Source organism: Oryx dammah, unplaced genomic scaffold, assembly GCF_014754425.2.
Source record: "Oryx dammah isolate SB20612 unplaced genomic scaffold, SCBI_Odam_1.1 HiC_scaffold_18, whole genome shotgun sequence".
Classification (NCBI taxonomy): domain Eukaryota; kingdom Metazoa; phylum Chordata; class Mammalia; order Artiodactyla; family Bovidae; genus Oryx; species Oryx dammah.
Genome location: NW_024070202.1, coordinates 9,844,536 through 9,859,252, shown reverse-complemented (window position 1 = coordinate 9,859,252; position 14,717 = coordinate 9,844,536). Strand labels below are relative to the sequence as shown.

General features: G+C 34.6%; 1 protein-coding gene across 7 annotated transcripts in view; it reads right to left on the bottom strand.

Moving 5' to 3' along the window:
- Window positions 1-14,717, bottom strand: part of AKAP9 (A-kinase anchoring protein 9) — a 165,520-nt gene that overhangs the window by 108,490 nt on the left and 42,313 nt on the right. For 6 of the 7 annotated variants that reach the window (XM_040260254.1, XM_040260256.1, XM_040260257.1 and 3 more), the window contains exons 4-8: window positions 8,103-8,156; window positions 7,572-7,742; window positions 6,616-6,771; window positions 5,776-5,973; window positions 598-2,976 (exon numbers count right to left, since the gene is read on the bottom strand). In XM_040260254.1, coding sequence (XP_040116188.1) covers window positions 598-2,976; window positions 5,776-5,973; window positions 6,616-6,771; window positions 7,572-7,742; window positions 8,103-8,156 — 2,958 coding nt within the window. The remainder of the gene's footprint in view (window positions 1-597; window positions 2,977-5,775; window positions 5,974-6,615; window positions 6,772-7,571; window positions 7,743-8,102; window positions 8,157-14,717) is intronic. The other variant, XM_040260258.1, reaches the window with a different exon arrangement.

Genomic DNA, 14,717 nt, shown 5'->3' with positions numbered 1-14,717 from the left:
AATGTGCCCAGTGGGATCTTCCTGCTATTTCTAATTTCAGAGTCTATCAAATATAAATTGTCAGGAATGATCTAGTATTACTCATTATATGTATTCTTTAATTGTATTTAGAATTAATATTTTTTCCCCCTTTAGGTATAATAAGACTCTGAGAAAACTAGGATTTAAATCAGTATCTTTTTATCAGGGAAATAGAGTTTCATAACTATTGAACAACTACATGAAGTACTAAAAAGTTTTAAGAGTTAATTTTCAGTTAACCTTGAAAACACCAATACAAAAGGAGACTCTGAAACCAATCTTTGGAATTGCAACGAAATATTACAAAATAATTACTTTAATGCTCTCTCAGCAAAGTTATTTAAACTTGCTTTTTCAAAGAAAATGTGTTCTATTTCCTGAGCAGAGTAACTAAAAGAGAGGTAACATGGTTTAACAAAAAACAGATAAAAGAAATGTAAATGATAGGTGTAAGTGAGAATTACATCACAGGGTTTACTTTCATTCTCTTGTAAGAAGGTTAATTTACGTTGTATGAAGATGAAAACTTTCAGTATGAAATGTACACTTTAGTGTATACACGTTAAGTAAACATACCTGTTCTGATTTAAGTACGCTGAGCTCCTGCTGAAGTTTATGGTTTTCACCTGGATCAGCAGTCCCAAGAGGTGATTCCTTTGTCACTGATGGCAAGTGAGCAGAAAACTGTTCTTGTTTGCTTTCTTTTTCCAGAGTCATATTTTCGAAAGGAATTTTATTTACCTCCATTATTTTTGATTCTTTACCAAAATCATTACTTATTTTAGGAACTGACCCTCCAGGATCCCTGCTAGTTGAAACTCCATCTTTCAAAGAGCTTAAATGGACATCACGCACATTTACATTTTCTGTCCTCCTGTGGTCAAGTATGATTTCTAGCTCTCTACATCTCAATAAAACTTGCTCTTTATCTTGCTTTAAAGATTTAACTTCTTCCATTAGAAAACTTATCTCGTCACGTTTCTGTTTTAATTGCTCAGAAAGATCAGACAGTCTCTCTGACAGCTCTAACTTTTCTCGCTTGGTTACCTCAAGTTTTTCCATAAGTTCTGTTGTATCTTTCTCAACCACCTCACCAATTTCCAACGGTTCTGCTATAAAAGTCTTGTCATCGTCAAAGACTGAACTTTTCATTTTCACTATACTTGGGTTTATTCTTTGCAAATGATGAAGCTCTTCACTAAGTGCTTTTAGCTTACTTTTATACTCTACTTCTTGCTTATTTTTACTGTCTTCTAAATCACTTTTTACCTTGAGAAGGCAAGCATAATCCTCCTGTAGTTCCTGATAGTTAACTTCAAAATTTTTTTCAGCAAATGAAAAAGTGTTCCTTTGCTTTTCAATCTCTTCAGTTAGCTGAATACATTGTTTTTTGAGGTCCTCATTTTCCTCTGTAAGTATTTCTATCTCTTTTTGCCAGCTACAGTCTTTGGATTGGGACTTAGCAGAGTCTATGAAAGTTAATCTTTCTTCTAGGTTAACAGGAGTATGTATTTTCAACATGTCTTCAAGGGCCTTCTTTTCATCTTTAAGAATGCTATTCTCTGCTTCAAGTTGTGCAAATTTTTCTTGAAAGTCATCCTCTTTTTCCTTCATTTGTTTCTCCAATAATTCAGTTTTAAGTTGCAATTCTTGAACTTCCTGTTCAAGTGTACCCTTTTCCTTTTCTTCTTGTCTGAGTATTTCTATTTCTTTTTGCAGTTCGTTGATCTGAAGGGTCATTTCTTCTGATTTTGTATTCACGAGGGACTGCTGTAAATCTTTTAGCTTTGAAATTTCCAAAATCAGTTGGTTCTGTTTAGTTATCAAATTGTCTTTTTCAAATTGCATGGTTTCTATCTTTTGACTCATTTCATTCTGTAAGCCATCTATCTGCTGTTTATAGTGAACGCCTAAGTTATCTTTAAGCTTTTCAATATTTATTCGATGTTCAATTTCCAAATCTTCCTTCAGTTTGGAAAGTTCTTCCTCATGACTAAACAGGAGCTGTGTCCTCAGTCTCTCCAGCTCAGCTTCCTGTGATTCAGCCATTCTGTCTAATACAGCATTCTTTTCTCTTTCTAACATTTCAAGCTTTATCTTATAATTTGTAACTTCTGCTTCATGTTTTAATTCTAGTTCTTCCCTGGCTTCAGAAGCAGAAACAATCTCAGCTTTTAAATCTTCCACCGTATTAAGGGACTTGTATGCTTCATTGAGTTTACTTTCTTGCTCAGCTATTGTCAGTCTAGCCCTCTGAATTTGGTCCCTTGAAAAGCTCAGTTCTTCAAAAAGGTCTTCCAGCTGTCTCTGGAGAGCAGACTTTTCTCCTGAAATCACTCCTATTTCTTCCTTGAGTTTTTCCTTTTGAGAGTTAGTATCTTGCAATTTTATATTCAGTTCATTTATTGCCATATTCATTAACTTTATTTGCTCTTCATTAACCGTAATGCTTGGATGTGATCTCAAAGCATTCTCCAGTTCCCCCTTATGTCGTGTCCTAAGTTCATCTATCTGTGACATGTGTTGTTTTATTAATTCTTGCTTCATCTGTACTATCTGCTGCCCATACATCTCATCCAGCTCTGCCCGGAGTTGTTCCAACTTTCTTTGTGTTTCTTGTTCCATTCTTTGTAGGATATCCGTTTCAAATTGACTGTCTTTATGATTTTTCTTCTGAAGTTCCTCAACTGTCCCCATTAACTGTTTTATTTCTTCAGAACACTGTCTTTCCTTTTGCTTGGAATTAGTCAGTTCCAATTTCATATTTTTTATCTCTTGGTTCTTCTGTACAACCTGCTCTTGTAATTCTTCCAGTAATTTATCAGCAGCTGTTACTTTATCCTTTAGGTCAATAGTTTTTTTTTCTTCTTCTATTATTTTCGTATTTAATTCTTCAATGACTGCTTCCTTTTCCTGTATTTCTTTATTTGAGTTTTCTACTTTTTTATCCTGTTCCTTTATAAAGAAAAAATGAAAACATAAAAATGGCATTTTTAGTTTCTGGTTACTCATACCCCTTAACCTCATCACCAAAAAAAAAATTGATAGAAAACTGCTTTTTACATTATTCTATAAAAAGCAATGGCTGAGCCTGCTCCTTCATTTTTCTTACGTCAATGAGACATAGGACTTGTGTAGCCAACACTCCCTATGAGCAAATATCATAGCAGTGTTGGTCTTCTTGGGGGGAAGAAATTTTTCTTGCATTGCTATGATTCAATGTTTTAATTAAAAAATTTAGTGGGATCAAAATATGTCTAAACCATTATATTTTCTTCTTTCTTATTAACTGATCAACATTCTAAGTATTTGGTATTTGCAACTGCAAGAGGACTACATACCCTTTACAGTTCTAGAGATAATCCTAAAAAAAAATCAACGTTCCTCCCATACAGTATTTTAGTGACCTGAAGGTTTGTTGGGCGGGTGCTATGAAAAGAGTAAAACAACAAAAACCGGCTCCTAAAGGTCAACCTTAACTTCACTCCTAAGGCTAAATGAATCGGAAGTTCAGGGATGTGCCATGCTGAAGTGGCTGAACTGCAAGTGACACGCAAGACAATTATGCCATTTAGAGCGTATCAATTTGATTCTGCATCTTGGGGGTAAACAGAAATTTGAAAGCAAGACAGATTTTTTTTACCCCTGTTCTGATTTAGGACTTTATTTTGGAACTGCAGATAAATCGAAACCCAAAACATATGCCAAGGCATGTCGCCAATCACTCACAGAAGTGTCACAGCATGACACAGTCCAGTAGAAGCCCTGGAGACAAAGCTCTGCCTCTGCCACTTACTTGCCTGAGTGGTTAGGGCTGCTGTCCCAAGGACAGAAAAAACAGTAAAATTTACAGATCAGAATATACGTAAGTAATTAAAATCACCTTCAGCAGACAAAAGCCCCAGGTCAAGAGGACTTAAAGGCACCTCAAATGGATGTGTTAACTTACCTTTAAAAAAAAAAAAAAAGAATGTCAAGGCCTAGGGAAAAAGAAAGTCTGAGAGGGGAATAGTGGCAGTGCCCATGCAAAAATGGTTCAGGAAAGAGAATCAAGGTACCAGGAGACTTTGGGAATCCTAATCCCTCTGGCAAAGTCACACCTAACCTAGAAAGCAAGGTAGGGGGCTGCTGTAAACAGAAGTAAGAATTTCAATCCAAAGGCATGGCCATTCCTACTGCGAAATGGACATATAAGGTTATCATAGCCTAATTGGCTTTGGCTTGGTATCACATATCCCGTCAATGTCACCATGCCTTATTGTTGATACTGAGCCTTCTGGCCTAGACTACCTTATGGCAGTCTACTAGGCCTAAACTGCCTTTCTCTTCTTACCTCCTGGAAAGACTCATTTTCAAAGACTATTGTTTTCTACTCAAACTATTTTTTGATGCTAATAAAACATTTTTAACATGGTTCAACCTGGGTCTTTATGCACACTCCATCCTGTTTAAAATGTCCTCTTATCAGTTCAGATTCATAATTTACTGTTTACCAAATAAGTACTGAAGAGCTTCTTTGTGTCATATATTGCACCAATTATGAAGAAAACAAAATTCAATGAAAGGGAATTGTTCTAATTTACAGACTTACCTCAAATATCACTTCCCTGCTAAGCTTACCCTGAATCACTTCCCTTATGAAGCCAGACCTGCCCAGAATTTTCAAAACACTTTTTACCTATACTTAGCCTTGTCTTGGGGTGCCTTGCATATCATGAGTTTTAGTGAAGAAAAAAGCACATTTAAGCATCACTATCTCTTGCAAGAGCCTGATGCAAAACAAGTGTTCTATAAACATCTACATAATGATTTTTAAATTACTTTGGTTGTAAATCATGTACATTTTATAATTTCAGTATCTTAAAATTGTACATTTCTAATTTCCCTAAGCGACAGTCTCTGGAATCAGACTACACAGATTTGAAAGCTGGCTCTACCAATGTATTACCTGTATACCTGGGCAATTTACTTCATCTTGCTTTAACTTCATCATCTGCAAAATGGCGGTGATAATAGTATTTACCTCATTAAGACTGTTGTGATGATTCAATGAGATAATATATGTGTAAGATGCTTTGAGTATTTCCTGATACCAAGTAAACAAAAACAAACGATACCTAATACTTTTATTGTTATCCAAACAGTAGTCTCGTTGTACTAATTTGTCAACATCCTGCAGAACTCCCTAAATTCATAAAAAATACTGTACTGTATGTATAGTCTGTCCTCATTATTCAAGGATTCCAAATGTGTGAACCTGCCTACTTGTTTCAAGTTATAGATAACTCCAAAATCAATACTGAGTCATTTGTAGAAGTACATAGAATGGCAAAAAATTTAAGCTGCTGGACATGCATAATTCAAGCTAAGATGATGTCAAACAAGATGAGCAAGGTGAGAGAACAAGGAAGGGGGCAATGAGGATGGAGGCGGCAGGCAGCAGTGGAAAGTACTGTAAAAATCTCTGGCTCTGCGCTAGCCCAATAGGGTTTGAATCGCAATTGCGGGGGGTGGTGCTACCTTTAGACCAGTCACTTAACACTTTTGACTTTCATGTCTCTTTTGAAAATTAAACAAGCTATACTTTACCAGAATCTTTTTAGGATTTAATATTACAATCTGTATGATACGCACAAGGTTTAAGTCAAATATACTTCAATAAAATTAAAAAAAATAAAATACAGTGGAAAGGGTGAAACAAATCTATATGATATGTATGTGTGTGTGTATATATATATATATATATAAACATACCATTTCATATGCTCTAATTTTCTCTTGCAAGAAACTAATTTGCATTTTGAAGTCTTCTTTCTTTCTGTGATAATCTTCTAATAGGTGGTCTTGTTCTTCCAGCTGCTGCTGATGAGTGAGGATCTGCTGCTTGGCTTGTAGTAAATCTGCAGCTGTGCTACTATGCGTGCTGTTTCTCAGAGTTTCGCTAGCCTGTAACTTGAAAATATAAAGAAACCCCAAAATATTAAATTCTTAAACGAGTGCACCGAGGAACGGACATCCTTTGTGGGTGTTGCTCAGCTAATAGTTGCTCTCTGGGAACTGTGCTGGATTCAGACATTTGAGACTCCAGCCAACACGTTTCCACAGCTGATCAGATAAGTATGGATACATTATCTAAGCTGACAGATTCCTCCCTTATCTCAAATTATTTTCTGTTGCTCATCATCAGAAACCTTGATTAATACAACTAGTTTCCTATGGATCTTATTATAGGTAAATGGAATATATTCAATCAAGTTACATTCCAGAACCTAACTAAAATAGAGTCATACCAGGGTATGACTTCAGACATCCTTTAGACAAAAGATATAACTACAGGTTAATTTCTGCAAAAATTCACCTTATCAAACTTATAAGATTTTAAAATATAGATAAGGAAGAAGTATAAAGAAACTAATAGCATAAAACCACTCAAGAAGTATGAATTAACAAGTATTTACCAGTTTTTTCAACATAATACATTAATAAGCGAACATGACCTTTAAACAAATTTATATTTGTTCTAGAAAATACGAGAAAAAAATTTTAATTCATTATTAAAAATTTAATAAAGTTTCTTCTACTAGTAATACTTACATGCTGGAATTGAATCTGTAATTTTTGACTCTGCTCTGTCAACTCTAAAAATTCTCTCATTGTCTCATCCTTTTCTCTTCTTGCTTGTTGTAAATTAGCAGTGAGTTGGGTTATGATGCCATCTCTCTGCTTAATGGCAGCTTCAAATTCTTGCAACTAAAAAACATCAGTGAAAATTAAAAGTGCTACACTTATTTTTTTAACAAAATTAAATATTAGCACAGGTAACTTCAAAAATAAGATATTCAAAATGCACTGGCAGAATTATTACAATTTGTAAGCAATCTTTTCCATATTTGAAAGCTATTATCTTGCAACAATCAGTTTTACTTCCAAACCAACTCTAAAAAGATGATTTGAACTAGGGAACAAAACACATTAGATTTGACTTACCCATATATCTACTTCTAGCAGGACAAGTGTCTTTATATTTAGGGATGCTCCAATGTTTGTAGGTATTACCATGATAGCCACGCTTAAGCCTTACTTGTTTCTAGAGAAGGTGAAACTGAAATATATTCTGTCGTCCCCATCAACGTCTTACTTCACCTTGTTTTCATAACTGACTGCCACAAACTAACAGATGTCATTTTAACTATAAGAAGTTATTTACAAAGACCTGCTGACAGGTTTAATGAGTCTAAGTCATAATGTATTGACATGGTTTACAATATAAGTTTCTCTCAGGCTGACTACAGAAATATCCATCCATACTGAAGTGATTTCATTCTAGCTATCTCATAAAGTTTAATAAAATATCTATGTTATATTTAGGCTTATTAATGGACTAGTTTTAACCAATGCTATTTATGATATATATAAGGACAAACATCACGAGGTGACTCTAAGTCACAATTTAAAAATCCCATCTTTAAAGAATGTATCTATACTACCATTCAAATTTCCTATTTTTGTTTTCTGAGTAACAAAACAAAAGCCACATAAGGTAAACACACCTGCTTCAGTCCTTCGGTCCCATAGGTAGCCCTCATTTCTTCTAGTTCTCTGCTGAGCTCTTCAATCTCATGTTGTTTCCCAGCCAATTCACTTTCCATCATTTCTAGGTGGGTCTGATTATACTGTGCTCCATGTTCAGAATAAGAATCATCAACACCAAATTCTTCTTCCTACGCCAACCCAGATTTTAAATAATTCAGTACTAGCAACATTTTCTCAGGAAAAGAGATTCAAAGACTGAATCCCACAGCAAAGTCCACTTTAAACATCACTCATCACCTGGGAATTTACCAACATGACAACCTACTTTATTGTTAATGTGATAAATACCTCAAGAGCAAAAACAAGATATCTGCAAATTCTGTTACAACTGAGTTTTACAACAAAAGGTGGATAATTTTGTTTTGTTATACATTAAAAGCATTTAGAAATCACACACATAAAGAAATACATGCAGGAAAAAGCTTTGTTAGTAACCAGCTTTAAATAGAATGAAACATTAGTATCATAAGTAGTTTTAAATACTGTACCCTTAATAACTCTGTAGGCTTTCCTGTTCTCACCACAAAACTGCAACCATTTACCTGTACAAAAACAATTTCCTGAAATATTATGATTTTAGAATTTCATTTAAAGCTAAAAACTGATTTGTGCTCACTGTATCTATGCTTTTCTTATGCCTAAGGAAAATGCCACACTGGCAAACAAACACAGTGATTAAATTTAAACATCTAACAAGCATTATGCCTGTTTCAAATGCCACTGACTCCTCATACATTTGAGTGCTTACAATGAAAATGACACTGTGCTGTACACATTTCCATTTAAGTGAATTAAAGCTCTAAGCACAGTTTCTCTTTTGTCCTAGATCCTCCTCTACAAAACACCTAAAATCATGTAAATAACTGGTTTTGATAAAGCCCTATTGATTTAAAAGTGAAACTGTTTACTGGTCTAAGTCTCCTGGAGACCATGTGAAGAAGGAAGAGGAGATGAGGAGCTGAGGAAAACTCCCCCAAGAACTTTCGCCTGGGGGCACTGTGAGAGCCTTGCCAACTCTGATAGACGCGGAGACCCCACAATACAAATGCCTCCATCACTGACATTTTGCGGTAGGAGGGAGAAAGTTGGCAGAATAGGTCTCTGAGGCCGACCTGGAGGCCGATTAATTTCAAATCAATTAATCTATTCAATAATCCCTACTTTCCCCCTAACAGTAAATAACTGAACTTCATTCTTGCTTACATCTTAATTATTCACATTCCATGTTAACAGAATCCAAGCTATGAAGCTTTTAATACTGAAATACATAGCATATCCTAGAATCAGGATTAGATCTGTATGGATCACAACACTATAAAAGGGGAGATGAGCCTAATTAAGAGTTCTTTATAAAGTCTGATTCCTTTGCTTTTTCGCCAAGGATAATTTCAGAAAACAAAACCAAAGTTTAAAAAAGTTCACCTTTATGGCAACGCATTACTGCAATTGTGAAACACAGCAGTACTAACTCTATTAAGATTATTAATAAAATCACTTGTGATAACTTTCAATTAAATTCATATAAATTTCAACTAGCTTTCTTTGATTCTTAAAAAATTTTTTTATTTTAATTGGAGGATAACTGCTTTACAGTATTGTCATGGTTTTTGCCGTACAGCAACATGAATTGGCCATAGGTATACACGTGTCTCCCCCAATCTGAACCTACCTTCCACCTCCCTCCCCACCCGTTACACAGCACTTTGATAAATGTCTACTAAAACTTTTTCTTTAGGGTAACAGAGTAATTAAATGGATTTTATGAATATTTTCAAATACCATACTAAGCAAAGGATATTCCTTTAAGTGGTGATAATATCACTATTACATAAATTAGTTATTTAACTGTATATACCAACACACTACATAGCCAACATTCAGCCTAAATTTTCTGTAAGTCGAGCACATTTTATACTTGAGCTACTCATATGCATTGGCTTCTATGCATAAAATACTACATGACTTTTCAAAACTTAATTGTCTTAGTATAATAAATATAAAAATTCTGTCAATAGTTTTTAAAAATTCAGTATCATGTAAATGGGTAATAAAAGATTATACACCAGAACTAAACTAAAACAAACCATATTTCAAAGTAAAAACAGAAACACTCCTCAGAATATTAGGATCATTAATAGCAATAAATTATTATGTTTTTTAATTTAGATAATTACTTCACTAGTACCTAAAGGGTAGAGCATTTGTCTCATCCTCTTACAACAGCCTTTTAAAGCAATACCTTGTAAACCATAATATGAAAGTACATTAATAACTTAAAACATAAAGATTAGATGAACAGACTCCTTCAACTGAAAAATAATAACTTTTCTTAATGTCCTTCTTCGCTGTGGCATCTGTCAAAATTATTAACGTTTAGGTTATACCAATATAGTCTTGTTGAATTCACAAGTTATTCCACCTGTGTAGACAACCTGAAGATTTGGGAAAGTACATAATGTGCAATCTAAATTTTAAAATATTCTATAGGGTACCATTTCCTAAATATACTGCTATTCAGAAAAAACTCAGAGGAAAGATCACTCTTATAACTATGTTCTTCACACAAAAACTTTTCAAGGAATATCAGTTCAAAAACAGAAGAATAACTTATCTTTTTTGATGATTAATACTTTACTCTTATACTTAATCTGACGTGTGTACAAAAATTTGAATAATGGATGTTTTAATAAAAAATAGAATCTGATAGTTCAAAAAGTTCATAAAAATTACAGGACTTCAGTGTGCCTAGCTGACTCTTGGATTAGAGCCAAGAAACTAAGGAGGTTAAGATCATTCATTCAAAGTTAAGTCAAGCACCACATTGTACACCTTTAATAAACACAGTTTTAAACTGTCCATTATACCTTAATAGAGCAGAGGCCAGCAGGGAGAAAATTTTAAAAATGGTGAAGTTAAAAAAAAAAAAAAGAAAGAAATCCAAGTCAAAGTTGAAAGGCTGTTGAAAGACTAAGTTTACATTACTCAATGGCTGGCTATAGTCTATGTCTCCAATCCCACTCAGTTATTTCAAAAATGTCATGAGTCATGTAAGTGACTTGGTTAAGAAATACTGAATAATGGAATCTGAATAATGAAATCCATAATGAGACTATGGAAATGCTCTCCTTTCATCTTTCTACACACAGCAAAGCATATTTATTTACTTGTTTTATCTCTATGTATTGCCTGTAGCATTTCTGACTTATCCCAAATAAACCCTGCTCAAAGGGTGTCAATAAAAATATTTTATGTAACTATGATATTTGAGATATGAAATGTCCCTTCTCCAAGAACTGAAAAGATTATGTATAATCTGAATTAATATGTAAAAAGGGCATTTTCCATTTAGTCTGATTTCACTAGTACACATAACTGAATATATTTTAACACAGAACAGATCTTAGGTAGGTCACAGGATAAATTATCTGACTAATGCTTTCTAGACCTGAATCCATTTTTTAAGCCAAGGAGATACTAATCATACAAGTCAAGAACACTAAGCACATACCATATCTACCAAAATAAAATTTTCAAACTAGTTTTAATTAAACCTATAATTGGAATCTGAAATCCTTCTGAGAATAATTTGTTTAAAAAATTCATTTGTTTCTTACAAACTTAATATGAAGAAAAGCATACTTTCGTTGAAGCACTGTGAAAAAAATGTTTTTGCTGATTGTTTTTCATGTATCAAATATTATATTAAGATCACCAAATAACCCTCAAAACAACCCTGTGAGATAAATACTATTTCCACCATTTTACAGGTAAGGAAGCTGTACTTCAGAGTTTAAGTGAGGCATCCAGCTTCAAACAGCTCAGAGATCAGAAATCTAAACACACACTTTCTGGGCTCCATAGCCGCTACCTTTTTATATTACCTTATTTCCCTATGCAGCAGAAAAATGACAGAGATATTTAGACAAAATACAACATAATTATATGTCTTATGATTAAAACTATACAGTTTTTAAATTTTAATATTAATCAAATGCAAACCAAAGCAGCCAAGATTGTTAAACTTTGCAAATCTCTAATTTGTAGTTATGTGTTGCTTAGAAAGGAATTTCATTTTTGAGGGGTATAATTCAGAAGTAATCTCTAAGAGTTCTAATATGAAGAGTATTATAATGTGAGATTTATTCCTTGGTTTATTTTTTATTGAAACGCATTTAATTTACCATGTCGTGTATTCCTTAGTTTACAAAACTGAACTACTGAAGATTTTTCTGTCTTCTAACACAGGGAATATGGATTAGAAGTTCCCTGAAATTCTATCTCGGTCAAATCAGTCCAATATAATTAAATCAACTGATTAGAGACCCCGAAACTAGTCCAGAGGATCATGGATTGAAGCCAGTATCCATTTTAGCAATCTTGATATGACATCATCAAATGTTTTACAGATTATGAATTTTTCTACTGTATTCTATAGACAAATTAAAATATGTAAGTTTTTCAAAGTATAATCCATTATGAATCGAGGCCCCAAATGGATATTAAAAGGATTATGATTCAAATCTGTCAAAGATTATTTGATAATTATCTTTCAATGTAAACTTCGAAATCACTAATTTTTTTCAAACTATAAATCACCTAACTGAGCTTTAGTGGTCAGCATCAGAAAAAGTATCAGAGGACTGGTCACACAGTAAAAGTATCTTTTCCTGAAAATTTGGTTTAACAAAATATATACATATGAATTGGTATATATTATGTGCACAACTATTCACGTATATTGCTTTTGTTCAGCCACAAGGTTGTGTCCCACTCTTTGAGACCCCATGGACTGCAGCATGTCAGGCCTCTCTGTCCCTCACCATCTCCTGAAGTTTGTCCAAGTTCATGACCACCGTATCAGTGACACTATCCAGCCATCTCGTCCTCTGATGCCCTCTTCTCCTTGAGCTCTCAATCTTTCCCAGCATCAGGGACATTTCCAATGAGTTGGCTGTTCGCATCAGGTGACCAAAATACTGGAGCTTCAGCATCAGTCCTTCCAATGAATATTCAGAGTTGATTTCCCTTAAAATCGATTGGTTTGATCTCCTTGCAGTCCAAGGGACTCTCAAGAGTCTTCTCCAGCACCACAAGTCAAAGGCATCAATACTTCGGCGTTCTGCCTTCTTTACGGTCCAGCTCTCACAACCGTATGTGACCACTGGGAAGACTACCATAGCCTTGACTATATGGACATTTGTCAGCAGAGTGATGTCTCTGCTTTTCAACACATTGTCTAAGTTTGTCATAGTTTTCCTGCCAAGAAGCAATCGTCTTCTGATTTGATGGCTACAGTCACCATCCACAGTGATCTTACAGACCAAAATGCGGAAATCTGTTACTATTTCCCCCTTTCCCCTTCTATTTGCCATGAAGTAATGGGGCTGGATGCCATGATCTTAGTTCTTTAATATTTAGTTTTAAGCTGGCTCTTTCACTCTCTTCCTTAACCCTCATTAGAGGCTCTCTAGTTCCTCTTTGCATTCTGCCATTAGAGTGGTATCATCCACATATCTGAGGTTGTTGATGTTTCTCCACCCATCTTGATTCCAACTTGTAACTCATCCAGGCAGGCACTTCTCACGATGTGCTCAGCGTATAGGTTAAACGAACATGGTGACAGCGGACAGCAATGTCATATTCCTTTCTCAAGCTTGAATTAATTAGTTGTTCCATACACGATTGTAACTGTTGCTTCTTGACCTGCACACAGGTTTCTCAAGAGACAGGTAAGATGGTCTGGTATTCTCATCTCTTTAAGAGCTTTACACAGTTTACTATGATCCACACAGTCAAAGGCTTTAGTATAGCTGATGAAACAGAGGTAGATGTTTTTCTGAAATTCACCTGCTTTCTCTATGATCCAGCGAATGTTGGCAACTTGATCTCTGGTTCCTCTCCGTTTCTAAACCCAGCTTGGACATCTGGAAGTTCTTTGGTTCACATACTGCTGAAGCCTAGCATGCAAGATTTTAAGTATGACCCTACTAGCATGGGAGATGAGTGCAGCTGTATATTCATGTGTATAACTATACGTATATACGTAATCTCTGTGTGCTGTGTGCTTAGTCACTCAGTCGTGTCCGACTCTTTGCGACCCCATAGACTGTAGCCCGGCAGGCTCCTCAGTTCATGGAGATTCTCCAGGCAAGAATACTGGAGTGGGTTGTCATGCCCTCCTCCAGGGGATCTTCACAACCCAGGGATTGAACCCAGGTCTCCTGCATATAGGCAGATTCTTTACCATCTGAGCCACTAGGGAAACCCTATGGAATACATATGTAAATGTATACAATAACTTGTACTTATGTATGTAAAATATAGTTCTTATTGTTTAAATATGCTCAGTATATTCTAACTTTTATCTGTAAGACTTACATTTAAGATTATTTTTACCTAACTTTGAAACACATCATACTTACTAGGTATCAGATATACAGTTTCAATAAACTATTCTTGACCTAATCATAATTCCCACCAATTTTTAAAATTTAAAATATTTAGGCAAAAATTCACAGTAATAAGAATTTCCAATATTATTAATTTAGATTTTCATAAAGAACCTGAAAATCACATTTTTTATGTCTTCGGTTTTGAATCTATATTAATAAAAGTTAAATTTTATTTTCTTAGCCCAATATGAGAAAATGGCTATACAAATTTTAAACAAATTCCACAGGCATGTATTAGATGGTCAGATCTGTCATGACTTGGATTATAAAAAATTCACTTTGGTAAAAAGAAAAAACAACACCCTGTTGTGGATGTGACTGGTGATAGAAGCAAGGTCCAATGCTGTAAAGAGCAACATTGCATAGGAAAATGGAATGTTAGGTCCATGAATCAAGGCAAATTGGAAGTGGTCAAACAGAAGATGGTAAGAATGAATATCGACATTTTAGGAATCAGAGAACTAAAATGGACTGGAATAGGTGAATTTAACTCAGACGGCCATTATATGTACTACAGTGGGCAAGAATCCCTTAGAAGAAATGGAGTGGCCCTCACAGTCAACAAAAGAGTCTGAAATGCAGTACTTGGACACAATCTCAAAAACGACAGAATGATCTCTATTTGTTTCCAAGGCAAACCATTCAATATCA